We start from the raw sequence: 11,189 nt of genomic DNA on the forward strand, positions 1-11,189 counted from the left end.
TTGGGTTGGTCTTTGGATAAGCAAAGCAGCATGGAGAGTCTCCCCTATTTCTCGAGATCTCAAAGGCTTTCTAGGTAGGGTAGGTTTGTGTCTTGCACCATTGCATAGTTGAAGAACCTGAGGAACAAGAAAAGGTGTTCTGATAAACAAGCTTCTTGACCTCTGTTTTTTGGAGCACAGCTAGTTAACTCGGGGAGGAATTGTTAATATTTATTTTTGCTTAACCTCTATACTATAGTGCATAGCTATATTACAAACTATTATCTGTCTTGAGCTTCTTAGATGCAAATTGGAAATTAAATGTATTAGCCTTATTGTAACAGAGTAATAAAACATGTCTCATTAGATAAGATAGTATAATTAGTTTGAATAATTATGGGGACATTTCTTTTTTCCTCAGAAATGAGGGCCCTGTCAGAACTCCTTGGCCCGTATGGCATGAAGTTTTTGAGTGAAAGTCTTATGTGGCACATTTCTTCACAGGTGGCTGAACTCAAGGTAATTAACCATTGTTTCTCCCTAGCCATTGCTTTCATAATTAAAAACAGAAATGGTGTAATAATGCAAGTGCTAGAATACATGGACTGAATCCAGAGAACTCCCTTTTGCCCCAGCCTTTTGTATGATCTCATCCAAATTTTTGACTGCTTTTGTCTTATTAGAAAAGCCTTGTAAAATACCAAAATAGCTTTTGCCATTTTCATGAAGTGTACAAGTTTTGCCATAGGACATTGCTTAGGGTGACCATTCATGCAGCGTATCCCCAGAACAGTCTAGCTTTGTTCAGGTGTCCAGTGTTGCTTGAGAAGAACACAGAAGGAGGATAGTGACTGTAGCCTCACTTCTTAACCTGCATTCTTCGCAGATGGAGGTATGTGGTCTGAAGCAGAAGGTTTCATCTGCGCCCGGAGGCTGTTTCTGGAAAATGGGCTTAGAATTTATTAGTGACAAATCATGTCATTTAGCGGAAACTCGTTAAAACCCCTGTGCAATTTGTAAAATGTGCAGGGAACCTTCCCACTGCAGACTCTTTGCTTTAAAACAGCCCAGTTCAAGTTTAGCCCGATGATTAGAGCAGAAACTATGAAACAGAGACCTTTTATCATCACACTGCAGACTTTTTGTTTAGTGTATAGCGGGGTCATATTTAATGGCACAGTTCCTCTAGTCAGGGAGTTGAACATCTGGATTTCATGAGCTCTGTTTCCTGCTTGCCATCCTGAAATGTCCTAAAGCATGCACTTCCTACTGTACTCAGATCTATGCCTGACCTGAGATCTTGCTTCGTCTTAGAAACTTGTGGTAGAGAATGTTGAAGTACTAACGCAAATGAGGACCAGTTTTGATAAGCCAGATCAGATGGCAGCTCTCTTCAAAAGGTTATCGTGTAAGTATTTAGTTAGCTAGTTATGAATTGCTATTAAGAAAATGTTCACAAACCAAAGCAGCAAAGTAAATAAACAATGAAAACAAAAATACAAATCGTAGAATTGTTAAATAAAAAGCCAGCATAAAGGATCATACTCTTATCAGCCAGTAAAACAAGCATGTGGACACTCATAAAGCGCTAGATGTCTGATAAAAACAATGTGCATTTCCTAAAGACTAATACTGCAGCAATGTTGCTGATTTGTTTTTGTTATGTGTTGTCAAGTCAGAACTGACTTATAGCTTCAAGATAACTATGTTGCAGATACTCAGACAATAGAGCAGAAACATTTTTTACTAGAAGTGGGGGGGGATTAAGAAAGGAACCAGACAAGCCTCTTGGGGGCAATAATTAAGGAGGTCACTAAAAAAAGAGGCTCTGTATCTCATGTAGTCTAGATCAATGGTTCTTAACCTTGGGTTACTCAGGAGTTTTGGACTGCAACTCCCAGAAGCCTTCACCACCAACTGTGCTGGCTGGGGTTTCTGGGAGTTGCAGTTCAAAAGCATCTGAGTAACAAAGGTTAAGAACCACTGGTCTAGATTGTGGGGATTCTGTTGACAATCTTAAGGTGTGTGTTGCAGGTTATAATGTGAGTCAGGCGTTGCACCTACAGGAACCTCAGCCAATTTTTGTGGCTCTTGTGCCACTACAAAGCTGTGTTTGCCTTCATGAACAAGGCACATGAAGACTTGGATAGTTCAAAACATAGAGAGTTGTTATTTCACAGGCACCATCTATTTTTTCCCCAGCTGTTGACAGTGTTTTGAAAAGGATGACAATTATTGGTGTTATCTTGTCTTTCCGGTCACTGGCACAAGAAGCACTTAGAGATGTAAGTATGGCACTTGGCATTACAGCTGTTCTGTTCAAATTTAAGTACGTATAAGTTGTACTTTTGAATCTCATTTGATTAAAGTTGATCATAAATATAATAAAGTAGATATATAAACAAACAAACATTTACTAAAATTGAACTAATATGAAAGTAAAATTAAATAATTAAATGCTAATAATCAATTCTGATTGACACCAGGAAGGGGCTGTGAATATCATTACTCAGAGAATCAAACTTTCATTTCTGTACCATAATGCCTTTTTTTAAAAAAAAAATGTGGAAAGGTTTGTTATACAGACTTGTTACTGTTTTTGTTGTTGTTGCAAAACTCTGACATGTTGCTGGGACTCTTATGTTAGGTGACTTGCATAAATGAAGGATCCCGGTGGATAAAAATAAAACAGCTCTCAGTGTCTGAGGAAGTATAGATGAAGTGAATTTACACTGGTACATGTTCTTTTGTATTAGGTCTTGTCTTATCACATTCCATTCCTTGTAAGTTCAATTGAAGACTTTAAGGATCACATTCCAAGGGAGACCGATATGAAGGTAATAATTTGTGAGGTGTAAGGAATTCTTTTGTTTGAATGTAAAGGGGGCATAAAAAGGTATATATATAATAGACTTCCCACTTTTGCTAGATGGCTCTGTAAATCCCTCTAAAAATGCAGTAAGGTTAAAATAGCATCATGCTTCTGTGTCAAGTTCCAATCCCAGTTTCCTTGTTTTTTAAAAGGTTATGAGAACCATTGGTATATATAACTCTAAAGTAAGTGAACTTTTTTTTATTGGCTAGCCACCAAGGGCTGCACTCCCCGGGGGCACAGTTAGAATTGGATGAGGCCAATATAGGCTGGTTATTTTTCATAGTAAAAGTAATATTCATCCTTATAATGATTAATTTATTGTAGTATTGTTCATTTTTATTCATAAGGATTTAGTAACGTTTTACTACACTTTTCAATGAAGGGTTTTTATTAAGGTTTTAATAAGGTTAAGGGAAAAAAGAAAAAAAAACCCAAAAGGGAATCATTTCTGCCAACTGTAGTTGCCCTGTAGCAGGATCTAGTCATTTTCATGGCTTTTCTTTCTTTTTTTTCTTTAACCAGAGTTGAGGTTATTTATTTCTGAAAGAGTACTACCCTGTTTCCACAAAATAAGACAGGGGTCTTATATTAATTTTTGCTCCAAAAACGCATTAGGGCTTATTTTCAAGGGATCTTTTATTTTTTCATGTACAACAATCTACATTTATTCAAATACTGTCATGTCATATTCTTCTGCAACATAGTCATAACTCTCCAAACCCCGAATTCTGGCCTGAATTTCTTGTGACTCCCTCCAGGGAGGGGGGAGTGGTGGTGGCGGTGTTAAGTGCCCCAGCATGAACTGGCCTCATACCAATTCCACCTCAGGACTGGACGGTTTCTGTCTCCTTTCGGGAACACGCTTGTAAAGGTGGTGGGAGGAGGGGGAAATATGGATCCCACTGGCCCACGCAGACAAGATGGAGTCAGACAATGAGTCCCTGGGGGAGGGTGGGGTTTCACTAACTGGGTCTTATTTTGGGGCGTAGGGCGTATATTACAAGCATTCTGAGAAATCATACTAGGGCTTATTTTGGGGTTAGGTCTTATTTTTGGGGAAACAGGATACATGTCTATTCTATTTTTAAGTGAAGTGTCATAACTTTGTCTCAGTAAACTTGCTTGAACAAGAGTTCAGTCTCTCTGTTCAATTCCTGGAATTAAACTCACACTTTGATTAGAGTGATGGTTATTTCCAGAAGCCTCATCTAGGAGGTACATATAGAGATAGGACTTCCTTAAGTGCTTGAAATTATTATGGCAAAGATCAGTTATTTTACACAAAAATTAAAATAGGTCAGTACTCTTTTAGAACTAGGTAACTTTAACTAACGCTAACCCGGCGGGAGCTGATCTAATGCCACTGTGGAGCTTCATAAGCAGCAAAAAAAGCTGTGGTTTATATTGGTGATTCTTAGTTATCCTGTAACATTTATCTGGGGAGTCTCAGAGTGCTTCAGGAAATGTCCTGGAGGTATACCCTGGTCTAAGACTGTAACTTTTCAATGTGAAATCCTTCAGCATCTAGAGGAGGGAAGTTTTATCCAGAACAAAATCTGTGTAGATGCAACATGAGGCCATTTAGATGCAGCATTTAATAATTACATACCTTATTTAATTTTACATTTGAGCACTAGCTGAAATCTCACTTTGTTGAAAACTAAACTTTTGGCAGAAAGCTGTGTGAGAAATATTATAGTTAGACAGCTAAAATTGTGCTAATTAAAGCTTTTTGCTGTAACGTAAGACAGAATACAGCAACATGGATACAAAATACAGCACTTCCATTTTATATTTTGGCCTTCAAATTTCTTGAATCTACATATGTAAAAGGAAACCACAACTTGTCCTTCCTGACAGATTTCATAGAATTCTAATGGCATGTTTCAGTCTGTAATATGATTTTTCTCAGGTTGCAATGAATGTATATGAGCTCTCATCAGCTGCAGGATTGCCATGTGAGATAGATCCTGCCCTGGTTGTAGCTCTTTCTTCTCAAAAGTCAGGTAGGTTTGCTGTCTTACAGATACTGTACGTACGTTGATCCTTATGCATTCTGCTGCTTACATTGTGAACTACACTAACAGCAAAACCTTCTGATTTTGCTTCCTTTTTTACAAGCATCCTGGGTACTTGACTTTTTTGTTGTCACTGTGCCATCTCCTGTTCTGTCAACAGTATTCTTAACAAATCAAATAGAATCAGAAGTCAAAACTACTACTTCAGGGGCATATTGATACAGTGGTGCTCCTGTGTTGTTTGTGGTCCTGTGTCCCGTTCCTCCCCCCTCCCCCCCTGGTCTTTTAGCAGTAACGTGCATAGAATAGAAATAGCATGAAAGAGGTATGGATTCCTTGAACAGATGGATCTTTCTTTTTGTGCGCATGTGTGGGTAGCAGCAGTTTTGGATTAGCTGTAGTTAATCCTGGACTTTATGATTAAGCTTATTGAACTTCTCCACTGGCCGTTGCAAAAGCCTTTCACATGAAGGAGCAATATCCACTGTGCTGTATATATACTTGTTTCATCCAGAGCATTGCTGTCATTCTCATTAACCAGAATGTAAAATAAGGATTTCCAGCCTAAAATGTGAGAAATAATTAAATTTGATTTGGCTGTTTGTATTTATTTTATTTTTTCTACATTTGTATCCTATCTTTCCATTTAAAAAAATAGCCCTCAAGACCAGGTAAAAAAATACTGTTTAAATCATAATAAAAAATAAAGATCAGGCAGAAAAACCATTAAGATAATCACAATAATGGTTAAGACAACTACAAAACAGTACCAACGGCCACTTCAGAAAAATGAGTTTCTTCTCTCCCTTCCTAAAATCCCTGAGAGTGGGAACTCATGAACTTGTGTCACATTTAAGCTGTCTTGCTTTCTCAGGACTAATAGTTAGATTGCCTTATGGAAATAACTGAAAGTGTTTCTGTATTCATTGGGCAAAATCCTGTTGGTATAATTATGCCAGTGTAAACTGGATCTGGGTGCCAGAAATAATCAATTTAAGCAAATCAAACACTTCCAAATCCATTCCCTATTCCAGGTTCAGAGGAAGCCTTCAGGAGCCATGACATGGTGGGGGAGGGGCATTTAATGCTCCAATAAGGAACCACTGGATTGCCACCAGTCTTCCCAATCCTCCTGGTGGTGATCCGGCAGCTATTTTTGACTAGTAAAGGCTCCCTTCCCCTGTCCCAAGGCTCCCAAAGGCTGCCTCAGGGCAAAAGGGAGCTCTAGGGAGCCTCAGAACCTGAAACAAGGCAGGGGGCCAGGATAGGAAACATTCAGTTTGCTTAAATTAATTATTTCTGGCACTCAGGTCTAGTTTGCTATACATAACTACACCAACACAATTTTGCCCAGTACGTACATAGCTCCCACATGGCTTGCTACCATATATCTCACCAGACACGTTTATTAAGTGGAGATTACTGACAGAGAAACTTGATTTCATGGGTAGAGAACATAAGTGAGCTGTCACGTGTCAGGAGACTTCCATGCAGGAACATTTTGAGCGACTTTAACAGGAGGTTTAAAATAACCTTCTCTTCTCATCAGACAAGAAAACCTAATGCAATTTCAGAAGATACTTTGTTATTAGAAGCCTTTTTTGATACAGGTGTGAAAACTTGATAGAGCATTCTTAGTAGTTTAAATCATTGCATCCCCTTTTTCTTTCCTTTGTTGAGCTGCATTTTCATTTCCCGAGTTTGTTTTAGGGTGTGTGTACAAGGTACTGTACTTCGCCTTAAAGGGACCGTCATTTTGGAAGAATTTGTTATACAGCAAAGCTGCAGTAATTCTAATGACTTGGTGAAATCACAGTCAGGTGTCTAATTTTTGTTAGCTCAGAACAAATAGTAGCAGAACTTGCTCAGTGGATCAAATATTAGCAATTATGTTAACTGATGTCTGTATTTCATTATTTTGCCTGATCATCGGTCCTGAATAGATGTATTTTTCTGCCAGTCATATTCGTGCTTTATTTTCACAGAACCATTTGATTAAGCATTAACTTGGGTGTTCTAACTTAGCAAGAACTTTCCATTCTGGAACTCACTCTGTTGCAAATGATCTTCTTGTCTATATTTATTTTTAGAAAACATTAGTCCAGAGGAAGAATATAAAATTGCCTGCCTTCTAATGGTCTTTGTGGCTGTCTCCTTACCAACTTTGGCTAGTAATGTGATGTCTCAATACAGTCCTGCTATTGAAGGTAATATTCAGACAAATTAAACTGGTGTGAAGATTTGTTCTGGGGAAAATTCTATTAAATGTTCATCTGGAATATTTATTTGCTTTCACTTTATGGTATTGGTGTTTGGTCCCTTTTGGTGTTGAATAGTAAGTCAATTTTATATCTCACAATGGTTGCTTTGAAAGAGGAAATGAAAATCTCTCACCTCAGCCATATTTGGGTTCTAGGGATCCTTACCAAGAATGTATTCTACCCTTCCACATAAATGTCCTATTGATTATGAAATGTTAAACCTGAGTGCAGTCATTTATTTGGGTAGGTGGGGGGGTGCTGAGAACGATCTGGAAGAAGAGCTAGTACTAGTTCTCATTTTAGATATCTCTACTAAAATTTTATAAATCTCCCATATTTCTATGCTGATTCATTTTAAAACAACAACAACTTTGAATAATGGCAGCACTATCTTTATATCCCACAGGAATCAGGTGCTTAAAGCTCACAAATTAGGAAGAAACCCAGATTTAAAAATCAATGCACTTCTAAAATTTTATTTACACATTAAATGTTGAGTGTCTTTCCAGGATGTTTATTAAATCAAGTCCCCCTGTAGCATATTTGACAGTTAATCCCTTGCTAAATTTTACATTGCTGCTGTACCTTCTGCTCAGCTGAAATGCTCAAGTTGTGGGGGAAGCTGAAGTAATAAAGAAATGTGTTTTTGTGTAGGTCACTGCAACAATATCCATTGCCTGGCCAAAGCCATCAATCAGATTGCAGCAGCTTTATTTACCATTCACAAAGGAAGCATTGAAGACCGTCTCAAAGAATTTTTGGCTGTATGTATAGTTTTTTTGGTAGGGCTATTATGCTCTGGAAAGTAGTTTTACTAAGGCTTTCAGCTGTCCTGTGATAAACATTCACAGTCTCAACTTGGCGTTTCAAGCGAGAGAGTATTACCATATCTTCCTCTGCATAATCTTGACTATCATGGTATTTGTAAAGGATTTGGAAATATATATTTCAATTTCAGTTCAATTTCTCCATTTAGTCTGATCCAGGGATTCCGTTATTCAAGTGAAACTATGTAATTTGTCCTCTTTCATCCCAGAATGTTTCAGAACCCTGTTGAATGTTGTAGGATTGCAAGTGATCATTCATTTTAGATAGGAATGGCATTGAAAATTAAGTATGAAGGTTTAGCTTCCAAACAGTGGGAAACATACTGACCGTTATACTTGTGGGTTTTACAGCTTGCATCCTCTAGTCTTCTAAAAATTGGTCAGGAGACAGACAAAACCACTACAAGGAACAGAGAATCCGTTTATTTGCTCCTAGACATGGTAAGTTCTCAGCCTAATTATTATTTCTGAAGGCTGTATTTCATACAGTGGTATGTTCACAGAGAGGTTTCAACAGGCACTCTGAGGTCCAGTTTACCAGATAATGGAAGTGCAGTGAGCAAATGTTTAAGCAGCTCTTTTGGACTTTCTCTGATCTTTCCTCCACCACCCGCAGCCAGTGCCTTGCTGTGCATTTTGTAGAAATGGCACAGAACAGTAACATCCTGTCACCTTTGAGTTTATTCCTTTTCGTACACCATTTTGAGAAATGGATGGCTACAAGCAGAAGTCAGTTTCATCAGTAATAATGCGTTCTGCTGGACGTCAGGCTTCTCATTTTCTCTCTTCTGTCCTCATAGATTGTGCAGGAGTCGCCATTCCTGACCATGGACCTTTTGGAGTCCTGCTTTCCTTACGTCTTGCTACGAAATGCCTACCATGCGGTGTACAAACAAAGTGTCACATCCTCTGCCTGAGTATCTAGTTAACTGGAGACAAATTAAGCACGCATCTATGTTGCCTCAGTTTTACTTGTAAACTGTGGAGCTGTTTTACTTTATGGCCTGGCAAAGAGTTTTGTGGATTATAAACTTTTTCCCAATGCGGTTGTTATTTCTGAACAGTGGTTTCTTAATATGGTTGTACTACAATATAAGCTTGGCTGATTTTAGGTTGCACATTTGCTGAAATTATTCCTTTTTATTTTACAATTCTGTTTAAAAAGAGAAACTATAAGTATTTTTTTCATATCTGATCATGCAGGAATCATAATGGCTTGTTTATCTTCATGAAGAAATCTATTAAGTGATTATTTTAGTGGTCCTAGTTTTTACCTGTGTGTAAATTATTTCATATAAGGAGAGTTATAATCTGTACCTATTGTTCTGGTCAGAAACATGATTTGGATGTGCATTTCTGTGAATTACAGCATTTTTACTTTTTTGTTTAAAACTCACCAATATTCTTGATTTTGATGCTATCTAATGTTAAAAATGTTATAGAACTGCTCATCCTTAAACAATCCTCTCCATACAGTCTTACACAGCAGCAAGTGGTTTTGTTTGTATAAAGCCTACATAGTGGAATTTTTTAAAGACTAATTTCCATGGTGCCCATTGGCATTAACACTACATTGTACTCTGCTGTATAATAAACATTCTTATGCATTTATCAAATGTTGATAAAATGTTAGCCCTTTAACCACTTTTTATATGTTTTAAATTTTTGAAATTCAGATGTATCTTCCATTACATACAATAAACACTACACCATATTATCTGCTGCTGATGTTTTCAGTTTTGTTCTAAACTATCAAACATACAGTGTTCCGGCTTGTTGCTACAGCTTCTTTCACTAGTCAGTCCTCTAATCTTTTGCATATTTTAACTGCCTACCCCAAGAGAAATTTGATAAAGCCTGATTGATGTTCTTACCGCAATGCTATCATGTCAGCACTATACAGCTCTGATGGCACATTGCCCCTCTTATGACAGCCCACTGGAAGGGACCTTCAAGTAATGTGAAGAAAGTAAACGTCAGCAGGTAGGTTTCTTACAGGGACACTTTTGGGTCCTGGTACTAAAGGAATGGCCAGATCCCTGTTGTAGGTCTGTGCTGGTGCAGGTGTAATAGCAAGAGCCACTGTGATGTAGCAGGTAAAGAGGTGTGTGTGTGTGTGTGTGTGTGTGTGTGTGTGTGTGTGTGTGTGTGTGTGTGTGTGTGTGTGTGTGTCAAGAGATGTGTGCTCATCAGTTGTTACAGTTGTTTCTTGCAATGGAAAAACATTTTCTAATTCTTTAGTCTTGTTTCACCAACATTTGGAAAATATTTCCACTATGTCACAGATAAACCACTAGTACAGTAGCTTCTTAAACTGTTCCTTATTATAAAATATCTCTTGGCAAAGAATGGTCTATTTTGGGTCATCTTTTGAGCCTGCTCCATTTGCTTAAAAGCAAATGATAAAGAGGGCTATAAATTGGCTTGGCATCTTGATTACTGCATGTGCCTGTGAGGCCTCGAATTGTTGGAATTCCTGGGGTATTTGTCTAATCAGTAAAACATTTGTCTTGCCGAACAAACTGTGGTCACAATCCAGCTATGTTAGGTGTGCCTTAACCTCCTGGTTTTCACTCTTCTCGGGTCCACTGAACTCTCCTCACTTCTGTTTGCCATACTGTGACTAAAGACCATCCAGGACGTAGTTCTTGCCATCCTGACTCTTTTGTCACCTACTGTTCTCAGTTGAGCTGGGATAGTAATCATTCAGCAGCAGCTCCGCTGGCTGCCAACCTATTTCAGGGCAGAATTCAAAAGTGCTAGTTCCAGCCCATGAAGCCGTAAATGGCTTGGGCCCAGGCTACGTCAGGGATCATGTCTCCTTTTATGAACCCAATCAAGTCTTAAGATGATCAGAAGAGTCCTTTCTCTCAGTTCCACCATCTTCAAAGACTCATTTGGTGGGTACACAGAAGAGGGTGTTCTCTGTTGTTGCTTTCAGCCTTTGGAACTCCACCATCACAGGAAGCCAGGCTGGCTCCATCTTTCCTGGCCTTCTGCAAGCAGGCGAAGAACTCTTCAGGCAGGATTTCCCTGGGTGGGTGGCTGGCTGCCTAAGTAGGTTTTTGGATGGATTCTTGTGCCTTAGAGATGTGCATGTGTTATGGTGTTGCTTATGTTTTTTAGTATATTTGTTTGATCTCTTTTAGTATTTGTATACTCACTGTTGTTAGCTTCAAATATTGTCTTTCTTTTAATGATCCTTTTCATTAAAGGAGAAAGAGGGGGC

The 11,189-nt window shown here is 38.4% G+C and overlaps 1 protein-coding gene across 4 annotated transcripts in view; it reads left to right on the plus strand.

The window, feature by feature from the left end:
* NCKAP1 (NCK associated protein 1) overlaps window positions 1-9,677 on the plus strand; it is a 75,706-nt gene extending 66,029 nt beyond the window's left edge. For all 4 annotated transcript variants that reach the window (XM_072981134.2, XM_078393696.1, XM_072981137.2 and 1 more), the window contains 9 exons: window positions 401-498; window positions 1,294-1,387; window positions 2,182-2,264; window positions 2,736-2,816; window positions 4,767-4,860; window positions 6,963-7,079; window positions 7,788-7,897; window positions 8,312-8,401; window positions 8,761-9,677. In XM_072981134.2, coding sequence (XP_072837235.1) covers window positions 401-498; window positions 1,294-1,387; window positions 2,182-2,264; window positions 2,736-2,816; window positions 4,767-4,860; window positions 6,963-7,079; window positions 7,788-7,897; window positions 8,312-8,401; window positions 8,761-8,877 — 884 coding nt within the window. In that variant the 3' untranslated portion in view covers window positions 8,878-9,677. The remainder of the gene's footprint in view (window positions 1-400; window positions 499-1,293; window positions 1,388-2,181; window positions 2,265-2,735; window positions 2,817-4,766; window positions 4,861-6,962; window positions 7,080-7,787; window positions 7,898-8,311; window positions 8,402-8,760) is intronic.
* The last annotated feature ends 1,512 nt before the right edge of the window (window positions 9,678-11,189 follow it).

Source organism: Pogona vitticeps, chromosome 1, assembly GCF_051106095.1.
Source record: "Pogona vitticeps strain Pit_001003342236 chromosome 1, PviZW2.1, whole genome shotgun sequence".
Classification (NCBI taxonomy): Eukaryota; Metazoa; Chordata; class Lepidosauria; order Squamata; family Agamidae; genus Pogona; species Pogona vitticeps.